Genomic DNA, 17,072 nt, shown 5'->3' with positions numbered 1-17,072 from the left:
ATTCCCTTCAGAAAAAACATTCTGAAACTAAACATCATCAGGGGAGTTGTTTTTTGTCGGTTGTTTTTAACTTTTCAAGTCGAAATGAAAACAGTGAATCAACACGATGAGCCTTCACTGAATAATTTCACACTTGGGGAATGGCACAGCAGTTTCAGACAGTCTTAAACCACTGTAATACACATCACAGTCGTCTGCACTGCATCTGCAGTTTCACAACTGATAGAAGAGCATTTGAAACAAAACTCCTCCTTGCTCATGTTTTCTTTTTGAAATTACTTTGGTCAAATCTTATGACTGTGTTAACCAGAGCACATAATCCTGTAAAATTTAAGCTGACCTAAACAAAGAGAGCTGAGCCCTACCTCAATCTCCCTTACAAAGAGGTTTTGGTGGGGAAAAAAATGTGCAGTTTTTCAGTTAATATTTATTCATTCATTCACCAAATGTATTTAAAATCTGTTTGACATCTGAAGATTTTCTCTAATGCAACAATTTCACATTTTACAGCAACGCTTACAAAACAGCACAGCATTACATTCTTATGTCTTATGATTTGTGGTCCTTAAACAACTTACCCAGATAACTACTAAAGATGCAGCATAATATGATGTCAATAACATTGAATTACCAAACATCAGAATAAAACACACTACGAGAGATACCTGAAAGAAGAAAAATAATTAAAATAGAAAATTATTGCTAAATATAGAAATTACCCTTATCACCAACAACTTGACATTTAAAGACACATCCCACCCAACAGCTGCAGGTTTGATAACTTGTTGAGAGTTATTCTGAAGAGTTGTTCTGAAAACACTGATTATAATTATAATCACTTCATTGTAGCAGACAGAAAAGTATGGAGTATTATACTAATTTATATTTAAAAGCACATATACATTAAAATATTGATCACAGGACAAACTTATCTTACATGAGATACCAGTTATGTTTGTGAAGTTATTCCTAACTTAATGCAATAACTAGAAAAAAATAAAAAAGAGTACCTCTCTATTCTATTAGCTAACAGAGTCCTGGACAAACAAGCTTGTTGCTTTCTTTCTTACAAACTGAGAATTGCAGTCAAATTCAATGAAATTTCATCATGGGCACAGCTATAGCACATTGAAAGTCAATACAACTTTTATGCACCACACTGACCTCCTGTTGTGCTTTCTTATTAAGAGAAAGCAAGCTGCATTAATTTCTAAACTTAGAAAGCCATAATAACAATTAATTTGAAATAAAGCAATATAATAATATGATATGTTAATATAATAATAAAATTATTCTTTAATGATTTTAATATTATTATATAATATAATTTTATAAATAAAATTATTATTATATTAATATAATAATAAAATTTCTGCCTTCTCTTTCTATGCACAGGAATAAGTAATAACAGCATAGTTATTAATAAAATATGCAGCCATTTGTATATTTTTTTTCACAGTTAGACTTGAATTTTCCACAAAAACTAGGGGAGTGGAGCGGTGGAATCATAAACACCAAGAAGAAAGACTGGCAGTTTCCCCAATCTCAGTATATATCTCTATAATACAACACTAATACTGAATTTAGGCTTTTTATGGCACTTTGTCACCAATATTATTGATGTAAGCCAAAAGGTACAAATATTTCATCCCATTTCTGCAGAAAAAAATATGACTAAGCCAAGATGCTTACTTGCAAACTTCCCTTTTAAGCAGGACTAGGAACACGTGCTTAGTGTCCCAGGCTTAAACTGGAATTAGGCTGTACAGAACTTATTACTGCCTTTCATTTACCAATTACCATATTTCAAAGAGTATGGAAAAAAAATATGAAACAGTTTAGCTCTAAGCTTCTTTCATGTGGTAAACATTCGCTTTCCGTTCACTAAGTTTGCATAGCATAATTTTAGCAAAAATATACATCTAGAAATGGACACAACTCTTCAAAAAGTTGTTTACATCTTCCTACATATGTATGACTGTAGTCTTACATCTTCCTATATATTTATGACTGTAGTCTCTCTTCAAGGAGCAAAAATTCCTGGCAGCAGAACTCAATCATTTTCTTAACTTTAAAAACCAAGTTCAGGTATATCATGTTGAAGCTCAGTTGTCTTTTACTTATTGTCATCTCCTGCCTTTCTTGACTTTCTCATCAGTTTTACACAAGGTTTTTTTTTTCCCCCAAATTGATACCTTTTTTGTCATCCTTTCTGAACAGCTCTCCAAACAACCACAACATCTTTGTGCGATCCAGACTTCAGTAGTTTTCAAAACCCACTTTGAGCTGGGATTCTCTAATTTTGAACTGCAAACATCTCATTTATTGTTTCCACTAACCAAAGGCATGAAGTGAGTGCTACCTTTTCAATTTCTTATTGCTCATGCTCTACTACTTAATGTATTTTCTAATCTGCTGTTTGTGAATGCATCTTTGAATTCACGGAATAAGCAGAGATAGAAAATATTTTTATAGACCTTTTAGGTTGAAAATGGTTCTGGAGTTTGGAAATTCCAATGCATCAGACAGACTGTCCTTTCTGTCACTGTGATATACACATTTAAGATCAAATATTTAAATCCAGGCCCCTCCAGCCTTTGCTGTTTCCTCCCTTGAGGCAAGGGAGGCCTTGCAAAGGGATCTAAATACATTGGCACATTGGGCAATCATCGATAGCATGAAGTTCAACAAAAGAAAATGCTGGCTTCTTCATGTGAGATGGAATGATTCTCACAAGTACAGATGGCAGGTAGGTGCCAGCAGGCTCAGAAGGAGCCAGCAGTGTGCCCAGCAGCCAAGAAGGCAAAACGCATTTCAGGTGTATTAAAGACAGCATAACCTGTCGGTTAGAAAAAATGATTCTCCTGCTGTAATTAGTGTTGGTGCAGCCTCACCTTGAATACTGCATGCAGCCCTGGGCTTCACAGTATAATAAAGGACACCAAGGTCCTTGAAAGCTTCCAGAGGAGGCACCACAGCTGATGACAGGGCTAGAAGGAGAAGCTGAGGACACTTGGGTTGGACTAGACTTGGGTCCTCCTGAAGAGGAGGAGGCTGAGAGGAGACCTCACCTCTCTCTGCAACTCCCTGAGAAGAGGAAGCAGAGAGTTGTCAGGCTCTGCTCCTGGGCACAGATTCCATGGTGGGAGTGGCACAAAGCCATCGACAGAGAGCCAGAGTGGATATTAAGAATAATTTCTTTACTGTGAGGGTGGTCAAACTCTGGAGAACAGCTTGATGCCCCAGACCTGCCAGTATTCAAGATGCATTTGGGCAACACTCTTGTCCAGGTGCTTTAGCTTTTGATTAAATGGCTAGGCTGCTGGGCTTGATGATACCTGACAGTTCCTTCCAAATAAACAATTCTATTCTATTCTTCTATCTTTTCAATTGTCTTATAACTAAGGAAAACACTTCAGACACAATGCCTTTTGAAGTTCTGAACAGTTTGATAGGACTTAAGTTGGAGAAAAAAATATATACCATATGAACAGAGAGTATCTTCTGTAATTTGCAGGAGTCAATATAACCCATAATACACACAGCAAACAATGAAGCTATCTAGAATCAAAAGTAAAAAAAGAAAGTTAAAACAATTTGCAGTGGTCAAGTTGCTCTAACAGATATGTATTCATACACAAATTTAAGTGTTCAAATAATCATACACAAACTTTCGTTGCTTTTTTTTGCTAAATAAATATGTCAACATTTTATAACTGCTTCTTTCAAGAAACATGAATTTTGCAGCTCTTAGTAACAGTTACCAAACACACTTGAGCATCCAAGGAGCAAGTATTCAGCTTTACAGAAATGTAAGTCATCACAATATAGCACTGAACACATCATCTTTCACCCATGAGAAAACAGATTAAAAACAAAAACAAAACACAAACATAAGCATTAATTAACATCATCTAGCCCCACATCTTCAGCAAAGCATCCACAATTTGGTGCTGAAAAAAAAAAAAAAACTGGATTCACTGATTTGGTACCTTGCTAAAAACATAAGGAAAAATCATGAAACTATAATACCAAATTTCAAGGCCAGCATCTAAAACTGGGTACAGCAATGCACTTCTTATAATATTTTACATTGTTAAATGGCTTCCTCATCTCTAGTTAGAAAATCTGCATACACAGTATATACAGATTGTTCAAAAATATCAACTCCAATCAATCAACACCTCTTCTGAGTGCAGCAGACAATTGAAAAGGTATGGAGGCATGGACAGGTTTTAAACAACAGGTTACTTTGCAGTCAATTTAAACATTAAGAAATTGTGCTGCGTGACAGCAACCTATTGCTCACATTAGCATTTACTACATTTCTTGTAGCACTTGTTTAAGTTACCTCAACTGTACGCACCCTCATGCAGTAAAATTATGCCACTGCTGTCAGGTTTTTTAAAATTAAATAGGAAACCATGTAAAATTATGCCAGCTGTCACATGCCATGCAAACTTTGCTCTACTCAAAAAATTCTGAAGAGCCCAAAGCAATGCAAGATCAATGCCTTTTTTATTTTTGTATTTCAGCGTACAAAGTTTTCTTATGTTCTGCGTTTGCTCTAATGTAATGATCCTATGCTGAAGGTTGCTTTTAAAGAAAAAAGAATTTGTTTAGTCCTGGTTAAAAAAATAAAAAAAGACTTTTAAATGGAGCAACTTCAAATTTAAAGACTAGAAAAAACCTGGTGTGATAAGTGGAGTGAATCTTCCCTCACAGCAAGTGTAGCTGAAATGAAAGCATCAAGATAATTGTACATGCAATGGCTGCCTGTACAAAATAGCCAATTTGGTTAAAGTAAAGAAAAAGACCATGCAGAGGTGAATATGGTCTTACCTGAGTTAAAAGAACAAACTGAGCAAACTGCCAGGGAAGCATGAAAAAGATATTAGAAACACACAGTGCAATCAAGCTTCCTTTATTAACATTCGGAATCCTTGGGAAAAAGAGACAGAATAGGTATCAGTAAGTTAAAACTACACAGATATTTGCATATTATCAGAATGCATGGAATGAAAACAAAAGTTACCTTGGAAGTTAGCAAGCAATAACAGTCTTTGCAAAGTAACACTCAAGTAAATTTAGCATCATTTTCCCTCAACTTCCCAAAAACAATAGTTTTAATGTTTCTTAATGATTTGATGAGTCACCCTTTTCCAAGCATGTATTTTTCTGAGAGCATGCAATGCAGGAATTCAACCTGGAGCACTCTGTGTAGTTCACCCTCGTGTAGCAACTGCAGTCAGGTCACAACTACTTTTATTTCAGCCAGAATCACAATTATTCTCATAAAAGTCTGCATCTGACAGTGATTTCACTCTTCCAGCATTCTCTCTCATCTCTTCTGTATCTCCTCTCCGCAACCTTTTGCCAGCGATCCTAGCACAGGATTCCAGGGCAATGACAAATGCACAAAACTCACCTTAGACTGAAAATAGCCTGTTTTCCATCTCCTGCTGAAAAGTTGTTCGGTTTTTATTATTATTTATTTATTTAACTCTAGCTTAGAGATCATATCAGAAACATGCCATGATTCAAAATTCACACCAAGTGGCCTCCAAAAGATTAGGAGATCATAAACAGTCACTGAAAAGAACCCAAACCCAACAGATTACACAAGTCTCAGCAAATTCTGTAAAATTTTCTTCAGTTTCTCCTAAAAAGTCTTTTGATTAAGTACTGGAAGTCATGCTGAGCATGATTCTACCATATTCTAGACTCTGTTTCAAAGATAGTTCTTCTCTGTTTCAAAGATAGATTATGTCAGAAGACCAGCATGCATGGCTCTTGAAGTAGGAACTCGAACTGAAAATCTGAAAGTTAAGTCTTAAAACATCGTGCCAACCTTTTGAAATCCCTTCATTGGTCATTGGTAGGCACACAAGCTCCATTACTACTTCACACACCAGGATTTGAAGCAGTAGCACATCTATCTAATCAAAAGTGTCATACTTATAGATACAGAACATATACACTGGGATCAGTGTATTTAATTTCACTGTTTTTTGTTCCATTTAACTATTTAGCCTCAAATGAATGTTTACCATTCAAATAATCTAGCAATCATTCTACAAACTACTCCTAATGATGTATTTTAAAATATTTTTCTATCTTTCATTTTGTATCTTTTTTCTTACCTAAAAAATACAAGATAGTGACAGATGAGAGTGATGCATTTTTGGTTTAATCACCAATAACTACAAGTCAGTATAACCTAATAAAGGAAAATCTGTGGTTATGCAAAATTCAGTTGAAACACAAATACACTGCAAATCTGATGCAAGAGAATTCAGTGGAAAACCCTCATATTAACAACCATGCTTATTTTTCAAACCAAAGGCAAGACACAGTCACACTGCAGGCCAGAAACAACCACAGAAAAGCAGGGCTAATGAACTCAAGAGCATCTCTGCATTATTATCATTAGATTGCTTGAAAGACTGAACTAATAAACACATGAATTGAAAGAACATAATAGCTTATGGGTGCTATTGCATTCGCTGTTTCATAGCATAAGCTTATTCTAAGTGCAATCAACGTACCACTCTCCAAGAGGGACAAAACCAATTCCTGGAGTATAGCTTGCTTTCCATGGGATAGAAGTGACATCAACCAAAAATTCTCTTTTTTGTGTGTTGTTTTTTTTTTTTTTTTTTTTTTTTAAATTCAGACATGTGTTTCCCAACATAGTAATTCTGATATTTATTTTAATCATGTCTTCAAGTTGAAACAATTTCCTTTTAATAAATGAGTAACGTGACTACAGCTCTACCAGTGCAGCATCTGCAATGTAACAGCCACAGGAAAGTTTCTATGTTAATGATATTCCTACAGCACAATAATATCTAAATAAATGCATTTAAATGTTTCCTCCCACATTCCATTTTTTTAACTCACTTTTAGAAGCTAAGTATAAATTGAGAGGTACCTGAGAATATAGGTCAAAAGCAACATCTGAAGCACAAGGAATGGGTATGAGAAACTTTCACGAAGAGGGGGAGTCCACATGACACGAGTGCACTAAAAATAAGAACTGGGTTAGCTGATAATGTTTGGTGCTGTACTTTCATAAAGCAATGCATCTGCATTTGAAAATGAAAGACCAAAAACTCTTCAGTAAAGCAAACCCCAAACTTTTATGTACAACCCAAAAAAAACTCAAAGGAAAACAAAAAGCCAACAGCACAATAAACAAACCAACAAAACACCCCACAAGAAGAAAACCAACAAGACAGGATGCAAAAAAGAAAAGGAGAAAGGATGCAGCTTTCAGACTTGAGGTCGATGATGCACTGTTTAACAAAAAGACAGATTACTACTCTTCCAAAACTAAGTGTGACAGATAGAGAACTTCTAAGAAAACAGCCAGGAGAGCCTCTGCTCGTCTCTGCTTCTGCTGAACTTAACAAGTCATTCAGCTAACTGACATTACTCCCAACTTCAGGCAGTCACTTGCCACACGTACATGGACAATGTGAGTGGGGAGAGGAAAAACCAACACACTCTTCACCACACCAGACCATTCAGGTTACAAACATTTTACATTTCTAGCAGCAGCAAGACAGAAAATTTTTATAAAATCTGCTTTCCAGGATAGGCTACTAAAACCAAACTGAAATTTACAAAGCTATTCTAAATTGTTTCCTTCACTCTTTAGCCTACTGAAGTCAAAAATAATGCAATTAAATCAACCCAATATCTTCTTCATTAACTTCTTTGGGTTTGTGACAAACAGCTCACCTGCTTCACTGATATTCTGACCCTTATACTCAGCTCTTTAGAAAATGTGTGCACATGGCACTGGTCATCAAAAAGAAAAATTATAACTTCAAAGTTAGGAACATTACTTAATACTAATTTACTATCTAAAATTTATGTTCCTATATGATTAAATAACATCCTTCAGATTATTTCAATTCTGCACAGCGTTCTTTCAGATGCGTAAGCAGTCTACCAGCAGGAAATCATATTTTAAGTGGCATCTGCTGTTTAAAAAAACAAAAGAACACAACACACCAAACCACTCTGCGTCCGGACGAATGAAACACAATCACATTTAAATCCAAGGTTTACAAGTGAAGGTAAGCAAAATCTTTGATTACGACTACATAGCTAGCACCTAGATGGCTTTCACCCAATAGTTAGCAGAAATAGGTTGAACGAAATACATCTTCAAACTGTAATTACTTACTGTTGCAACAGAGAGAATTGTGTTCATCCTATTTAGCGTGCAAAATTTTTGCAAAACTACTAAGCATGCTTTGACAAATTATTTCTGTAGCTTTTCTTCCACAAACGTAGCTTTCACAATAGTATTAGCCACTCTCCTTTGTCTAACTCCATTTCCCTTAGACAGCAATTTATCACTGTAGGACAAACAGCATTGAACCTGTGCCCAGGAAACACACAAACCAACCCACAGGAGATAGGGAGGTACTCCTGTAGCCCGAAATACCATTTTGCATTGTGGCTATCAGTTAGCAGGATACAATCTGAAGTAAATAGAGCAATTTCAATGCAGAAAGCACCTAAGCCCCTCTACCTATCTTCTGTTGCACACAAAACAAAGCTGACTCTGTAAGTAACAAAAGGCAAAAAACAATTAGCATAGGCTTAATCCCCCTTCCTCTCTGCAAAAAAAGAAAAATATTTTGATGGATGTTAATATACACTCCTGAGAGGACTGCTGAAAAGAGAGTTGTGTTCACAGATTGCAAGAAGAGATGCAGAAGAAGCCTGGTAACTTCCTATCTTAAGGAAAATGAAAGGGTTGGTCCATTCAGAAACCTTACATGAAGGCCAACCAGGGGATAAAATTGTTTTGAGTACACAGCTTTGGACATAAGCATTATGGAAGAAGAAAATATTTCAAGGAGAGGACATTTTTGACATACCAATGGATAGAAAATGGCTATCAATAGATTCGTACTAGAAATGAGAAAGATTCTTTATTACTGAAGGGCAAAAACTTAACACAGACAATAATGAATTTATGAAACCTTACAGCATGTTTATACAATCTTGTCCCTTCTACTTTGATTCCCAGAACCTTAAAGACATTTTTAAAAATATTTTTTTATCAAAGATATTACCAGAATCAGTACCACTTGATTATATGCTTATTGTTCTGATATTCCACTAATATGTTAAATTAATAGTATAAAACAGGTGCTTAAAAATGTAAAATAAATGAAAAGTTGTCTGCCAATTACCATCAAAATTAGTACACATAATTGTGAAAGATTTGTGTGTGTTTCCTGTCATCTGAAGAGAGAACATGAAGTCTCTTAGATTGTGCCAAGTAGGACAGCAGAGCTCACTGTGCCATAGCGTGCCAAAACAATGTATACTCTTGTCAGAGCTTTCTAGCAAAGGATAAAATACTAATTCCAAATTATCATCCAAAAAGAATGGCAGTAGAACAGGGGTTTATTTGCACTATGTGAATTCATGAATTTCAGATAAAATACATAGCAATCTAAAGAAAACTTCCACTGTTTCTAAGGCTTATGCACATGATGCATCTAAGTCCAATTATGTCTGGAACAGAGAAGAAAGATTTTGATGTTCTGAAACTTGAACTTGTTGTGCTACTAAGACGTGAATCTCAGAATTACTTTACACTTCCCTTCTGATTTTTATTTATTTTTTAAATCTAAAGTGATACATTACAGTGCTATACATCATACAAATTGTAACCTATTTTGCATTCAGTAATGTCTTACTCCTATTAGCCTTTTACATTCATCCTCATTTAAATCAGCAGCTTAATTGTCTTTAAGGAAATGAGATCGATCTTACTCTTCAATAAGAGGGAAGAAAAATAAGGTGGTAATCCTACCTCTCCATGGTTGAAAAAGTAACACATCACGGTAATGAGGCCTCCTAGACGGCTCCCGCTGTGAAAAGAACATGAAATATAAATACAAGAGAACTTCCTAAACTTCCTAACAGCTGATGCTTCTTCAAAAATGTGGTGCATTTGCTTACAGCTAAGTTTACTGGGGAAAGCAAAAACGCTTTTGGGCATCGCAGAAAAATAATCCACGTTGCACAGAAGATATTAAAAGACTAGCTACACAGCTAGTGTTTACTCCAGAGCAGACACCTCTTCATACATCAACTCTCTTCTGCAGAGCACCAATTTTAATGTAAATTACTTGTGAAGTTGCTCTTCTGCCTGTCACAAGCTTTGGTTGTGATCATTACGCCAGCAATGATGAGCTGATGTAAAAATGAGCCCTACGAATTACAGCCTTCAACTTCTGGTGTTTAATCTGCTGTACATAGAACTTGCTTCTGAGAAGTGCAGAGCATTTTTTATTCATTTTTAAATCCCAAGCAGAATAAATGAAATATTTCTTCCCTAGGACACTGATCAGAAAATTCTAGAACCTGCACGTGCAATCACTCACAGGACTCTGCAAATATCAGTCTGAACCTAAGATCTTATTAGGACTATCAAACCAAGCATGGTAGCAAACATATATAAAAATGAATTCATATAGAAGAGTCAGTATAAGACAAAGCCTAATTCTTATGTGCAGTACTGTGACATTGACGTGTAAAAGCTTTTTAAGCCCTTAAGGAATTTTTATAGGTTTCTAAATAAATCAGATCTATGTGCTGAATAACAAGCACCATGGAGCCAACACTAAAACCCAAGATAGTACTTAGTTTTTCTCACCTGAAAATAGCATAGATAACAAATCTTTTCAAAGAGATAAAACCTTATTACCCATGTTCTGTGGCACAAACCAAGCAACCTCTTTGTGAGAAAAGAACTTGCATTTCTACTCTGAATTGGAAAGTACTATTTTTGCTGCTTAACAAAAGTATCAACCAGCTGCTCAAGATTAAGGGAAAAAAAAAACCAACAAAATCTTTATATCCTCTCAGATCCTTCACCCATCACTAACATGCAGACCAAACAGAATCACTGAGTCCTGGGATTAAAGATACCAGATGAGTGCTAAAGCAATCTCCAGGAAACGTGCTTTCTTACACATGAAACATAACCTTTCACTCTGCAAATACTAAAAGCATCAATATTTAAGTCCAAAAAGATTAAACAAATACGCTTAATATTTAAATAAATAAATAAATTTTAGTTTTAGAAACAAAATTAAAAGTTTGCTAAAAAAAAAGAAAAGAAAAAGAAAAAAGCCTTCAAGTTTTCCGCAAAGCTTTGACAGTGTGATGAAACATCAAAGCTTGGGCGTCCAACCTTTCAGCCTGTCTGAGTGAAGAGGAATCACTGCTGCTGAGTGAAGGAGTTGTCTTGGGCCATGTAGGAAATACATAGTATCATTGATACATGTAAGTAACAAATCTCTTTCTTTCAAATATATATGAATGTTTTGAATTTTACTATTATCTGTTTTTGATTTTAACCTAGAACATTATGGGATGAGGTTCAACAAGGCCAAGTGCCAGGTCCTGCACTTTGGGCACAACAACCCCATGCAGCTCTATGGGCTTGGGGATGAGTGGCTGGGTGACTGTGAAGAGGAAAGGGACCTGGGGTTGGTTGATACTCGGCTGAACACAAGCCGGCAGTGTGATCAGGTGGCCAAGAGGGCCAACAGCATCCTGGCCTGCATTAGAAATGGTGTGGCCAGCAGGAGCAGGGAGGTGATCAGCCCCTGTACTCAGCACTGGTGAAGCTGCACCTCGAGTATTGTGTTCAGTTTCAGTTTATGAGGAGCAGCTGAGGGAGCTGGGATTGTCCAGTCTGGAGAAGAGGAGGCTCAGGGAGACCTCACTGCACTCTACAACTGCCTGAAAGGGAGGTTGTGATGAGGAGGGGTTTGGCCTCTTCTCCCAGGCAACGAACAGGACCCAGGGAAATGGCCGCAAGTTGTACCAGAGGAGGTTTAGGTTGGACATGAGGAAAAACTTTTTCTCTCAGAGAGTGGTCAGGCACTGGAATGGGAAGTGGTGGAGTCACCGTCCCTGGCAGTGTTCAAGAGGTGCCTGGATGAGGAGCTGTGAGATCTGTTTTAGTGCTTGTGGTGGCAATGGTGATGGGAGGACGGTTGGACTAGATGATCTTGCAGGTCCTTTCCAACCTTATGATTCTATGATTCATTTAACTTATGTTACTTTCATGCCAAACAAAGCAGCCATTAAATACACCATTTGTTGAATCTACATATTCTGAGAAAAAGTGAATTAATGCAAGTATAACGTGCATATTCCATAAACCTAACTTAAGCATGCCTGGATTAGCTAATTAGCGGCCCTTCCACTAGAACCTACATCCACCCATGTATAAAAACTTACTAATTATTTAATAAATCTAAATTATCCTGTTTTAAAGGACTCCAGATGACCTCAACAGTTAGTTCTTTGTCTAGTAGAATCAGGTGTGAAATACTGAAAGAACTTTGATTCCTACATACCATAAGCTGAAGCCTAAGGAAAGCTTTTAGGGAATTGCACTAATTCCTTCTTTATGAACATGCAAGAAACAGAATAACAAAAAAGTACTTTCAGAAGGAGATACAGGAAATTTATGGGTAGCTCCCTGAGATGCAGTATTTCACAATTGTTTTACACTTTCTGCCCTTCAACTGCAAGAGCAGAAGGAATGGGGGAGAATCTTACAATGAAATAAAGTGCTTATCATATAAATACCATTCATTTGTCCATTAAAAAAAAAAAAACAAAAAACAAAAAACCAACAATCTTAGAACAAGTTTTCAACAAATTCCTTCAACTGCAGTAGGAGAGAATGCTCCTAAACCTGAAACTGACAAACCATACAAAAAGATTCTGAAGTGTCTTTGACTAAGCAGTGGTTGCAGTTTCACGCTACAGCAAACCCAGCTCATCAGCTACTTCTAAAGGCTTCCCTTCTTAACATTGGCCACAGACAGTGAGTGCTAGGACAGGGACATACAATGTCTGGTCATCTTCTAAGCTGGGGAGAAAAACTGGCTAAGGGAGTTAAACATCAAAAACAGTTATAAAACAAAAAAACTACTCCTACAAAGCCAACTACATTTCTGCTAGCTGAAATCCTTGAACAACAGACTACAGCATGCATAGATGTGAGAACACAAGCTAGATTACAAATAAATTATAACAAAGTGGTCTTCCACTAACCTATCATCTTTCCTCACCAGCTGAAAAGAGACTAAAGGCAAATCAAGGCTGGAATAAAAAGATGACTCATCTCATGAACACATGGGAAAAAAATAGCTACAAAAAATATGTAAGCTTGAGATGTCTGTTGCTCACAAACTTAAATTATAGAATGGCTTGGGTTGGAAGGGACCTCAAGGAACATCCAGTTCAAATCCCCCCTGCAGTGGGCAGTGTTGCCAACTCCTGTAACAGGCAATAGATGAGGTCGTGCAGAACCCCTTCCAACCTTCTCTTCTTCAAGTTGAACAAGCCCAGCTCCCTCAGCTTTTGTCTTCACAGGAGAGGTTCTCAAGTCCTTTGATTATTTTCATGGTCCTCCTCTGGATCTGTTCTAAAACCTCCACATTTCTCCTGTGCTGGGGGCCCCAGATCTAAACACGGTATTCCAGGTGGGGCGTCACAAGGGCGGAGTAGAGGGGGACAATCACCTCCTTCACCCTGCTGGCCACTCCTGTTCTGATGCAGCACAGAACATGATTGGCCTTCCAAGCTGCAAGCACATACTGCTGGCTCATGTTAAGTCTTTCATTCACTGGGACCCCTAAGACCTTCTGAAGAGGACGTGTGTCATGGAGCTCCTCTCCCAGTCTGTATGCATACCTAGAATTGCCCTGACTCAAGTGCAACACCTTGCACTTGACCTTGTTGAACCTCGCTAGGTTCAAATGGGCCCAGCTTTCCTGTTTGTTCAGGACCCTCTGGATGGCATCACAAAATCGCTCAGGTTGGAAAAGACCCTCAAGATCAAGTCCAACCATAACCTAACCATCCTACCCTAACAATCCACTGCTAAATCATGTCCCTGAGCACCACAAATGGTTTTTAAACACATTCAGGGATGGTGACTCAACCACCTCCCCAGAGAGCCTGTCCCAGTGCTTAACAACCCTTTCTGTAAAGAAGTTTTTCCCGATATCCAACCTAAACTTCCTCTGGCACAACTTGAGGCCATTTCCCCTCATCCTGTCACCAGTGAGAAGAGACCAGCCTCACTCTCACTGTAAGCACCTTTCAGATATTTGAGGAGAGCAATAAGGTCTCCCCTCAGCCTCCTCTCTTTCCCAGACTAAACAGTTCCTTCAGTCACCCCTCACAGGGAATATTCTCCAAGCCATTCACCAGCCTTGTTGCTCCAACACTTTGATGTCCCTTCTGTACTGAGATGCCCAAACCTGAACATCCCTTCCTTTTGACATGTTAATTGCACCACTAAGCCTGGTGTCCTCTGCAAACTTGCTGAGGGTGCACTCAATCCCATCATTTATATCACTGATAAAAATGAGTACCAGCCCCAAGACAGACTCCTGGAGGGACACCACACATCTCCAGCCTCCACCTGGACATAGAGCCATTGACAACAACCATCCTGGCTGTGACTTTCCAAACAATTCCTTATCCACTGAACAATCCACCCTTCCAACTCATATCTCTCCAATCTAGAGATAAAGATGTGGCACAGGACCATGTCAAAGGCCTTCCACAGGTCCAGGTAGATGACATCAGTTGCCCTTGCTTTGTCCATCAGCACTGTCACTCCATCATATAGGGCCAGTTAGACAATATTAGAGGATGGCTCCCCAACATCAAATAAGCCAGGCACTATGAGAAGTCTCAAGAAGCCTTCAAGTAGTCACAAAAAAAAAAAACAAAAACCAACCAACTAAAGATCACCTTAAGGGGACAGAGCTACACCAATTCATAAGATTACCTATTTCACCACAGTAGAAAGGCACTGCTCTAGATTCAGTCCCTTTATTTTTTATACCCTTGAGAAAAGCCTAAAGATGGCTTTCCTTGGCTTAGAGGAACCTTTGAACCTATGCAATATCTAGGCAGCCATCTAGATCTGGTATCCAAATATTAATGTCTTGAGAATAAATAAGGACAAAATCCTACCTGCAGGAAACTGCAGAGTCACTTGTTACTTTTCATAATCCCAGCTGAAAGTACTCTAATTTATATTCTAGTCATCTTGACTACCTAAATTGCAGATCATTTACAATTGACCTGCTTAGGATACTCAAGAATTATTTGAGAAATGCAACATTAAGATAGTACTGAGTTTTCTATACACTAATATATGTAACACTGCTTTACGTACATCTTCCTTTAAAGAAACATGGCAAGTTAATGATATTAAGATTCAAAGTTTACCCACTTCCTCAAGAAGTGACAGGTTCATTTTCCACATTAGGGAACACAAATATACATTTTTTACCACAAAATGCCTGACAGTTACACTAGGCAACTTCCTCTTTCCACTGTCAATTGGGCTCCCACTTTTCTTTATCTGAACTTTCACCACATGCTTCAGTGAGAGGAAAAGAACTCAAGGTAGTGAAGTCAGGGAAAGAAAAGGAGAAACAATCACATCTACTAGAGGAAAACGTAGCAGCTTTTTGCATTTCTCCAAAATTGGCAAATGAAAATAGAGGTACAAACATTCCTGCTTCTATTTTTCTGCTGAACATGGAGCCAATTTTACATACGAAAGAATCTTACAGTTCCTGAAATTAAAGGACAGATATTGAAAACAGAAATCCACTGAAAAAGGGAAGTATGTCTGTAAAGTAACAGATTATCTTCCAAAACATTTTATCCTTTCCATTATACTAAAATTGAAAGAAATTCAGTACTATTGGAAGAAAAGCATCGTAAAAACTCCAGTCTTGGTTAAAAGTGCAGTGTCATTCAATGTATTTTTTTAAGCATGGGTTATACTGATAACCTTAAGAGCAGAGAGATACAAAAACTGGCTTTAAAAACTCCATAGTATTTAGTTTGATCCACAACCCCATGCTATCAACATTCACTTCACTGAAATCTCCTGTAAGTTTTTGTAGTATCATCAGCATATATTTTAATAAACAATATTGTTTGTCCTAGTAACTTTTAGTGATAATGTGGGTAGTATTTTTATTGCAATGCACCGTACAAACAAACTACAAATCCTCAAAATATTTTACTATCTACTTTGTTTGTCTGTTTTACCGTAAAAGCAAACTGGTAATATCAATGAAATAACTCAGTCTCAACTGCCTTACCTGAGGTATGTGCCATATATGAAGAACAGTGACATCATCAGTCCATTCAAAAGAAAAATCACAGCAACATAAAAGGAAGCAGGGTCTCCCCACCCTAATAAACAAACAGCAAGTATACGTGAATGGACATATAGTTTAGAGAACAAAAACACAATCATTATAATAAAGAACACTGCTAACTTAACATATTTAAAGAAAGGGTAAAAAAAAAAAGTCACAAAGATTACTGGAAAGATCAAATGAAAAGACTGCACTCCTAAAAATAAGTAAGTAAATTTAGAAGGGGAGAAAAAGGCATAGTACTTGGGCAGGAGGGAAGCACTACCTCCAAAAAACCCTGATATGTATAGAAAGGATAAGCATAGCCATAGCAACATTCTCTAAGATGCTTTGACTTCATAAAGGCTTTTAGACCTAGTTTGTATTCCCTATACTCTCACTTCAGCATAAGCATATCTTCAAATGTATCACACATAATGCTCTTAGCTTTTTCTTCTTCCATTAGTTGCCTAGAGAAGTTCTAATAATGCACGTCTTTCAATTTACCCATTCACAAACACTTCTGTGTTCACATGCCTATCCTTTTTTCCTCTTATTCTTTCTTTAAACCTCCAGCCTCTAATGATTTCTTCACAACAGCTTAAAAAGCCTTGTTCACTATAGAGAAACTAGCAAAACTTCAGTCTGGTACACAGAAATGTTTATTCAACACTGTCGAAATTACAGCGAGATGGTTCTCCAAAAAAGAAAGAAAGAAAGAAAGAAAGAAAGAAAGAAAGAAAGAAAGAAAGGAAAGGAAGGAAAGGAAGGAAGGAAGGAAGGAAGGAAGGAAGGAAGGAAGGAAGGAAGGAAGGAAGGAAGGAAGGAAGG

General features: G+C 37.3%; 1 protein-coding gene across 2 annotated transcripts in view; it reads right to left on the bottom strand.

Annotated features, from left to right (window-relative positions):
• Window positions 1-17,072, bottom strand: part of DPY19L1 (dpy-19 like C-mannosyltransferase 1) — a 48,690-nt gene that overhangs the window by 17,475 nt on the left and 14,143 nt on the right. For both annotated transcript variants that reach the window (XM_048950761.1, XM_048950762.1), the window contains exons 7-12: window positions 16,203-16,296; window positions 9,848-9,905; window positions 6,935-7,026; window positions 4,843-4,942; window positions 3,484-3,561; window positions 579-665 (exon numbers count right to left, since the gene is read on the bottom strand). In XM_048950761.1, coding sequence (XP_048806718.1) covers window positions 579-665; window positions 3,484-3,561; window positions 4,843-4,942; window positions 6,935-7,026; window positions 9,848-9,905; window positions 16,203-16,296 — 509 coding nt within the window. The remainder of the gene's footprint in view (window positions 1-578; window positions 666-3,483; window positions 3,562-4,842; window positions 4,943-6,934; window positions 7,027-9,847; window positions 9,906-16,202; window positions 16,297-17,072) is intronic.

Source organism: Lagopus muta, chromosome 7 (genome assembly GCF_023343835.1).
Source record: "Lagopus muta isolate bLagMut1 chromosome 7, bLagMut1 primary, whole genome shotgun sequence".
Lineage (NCBI taxonomy): Eukaryota > Metazoa > Chordata > Aves > Galliformes > Phasianidae > Lagopus > Lagopus muta.
Note: the sequence above shows the minus strand (reverse complement) of the source record. Positions and strands in the feature narration are given on the sequence as shown.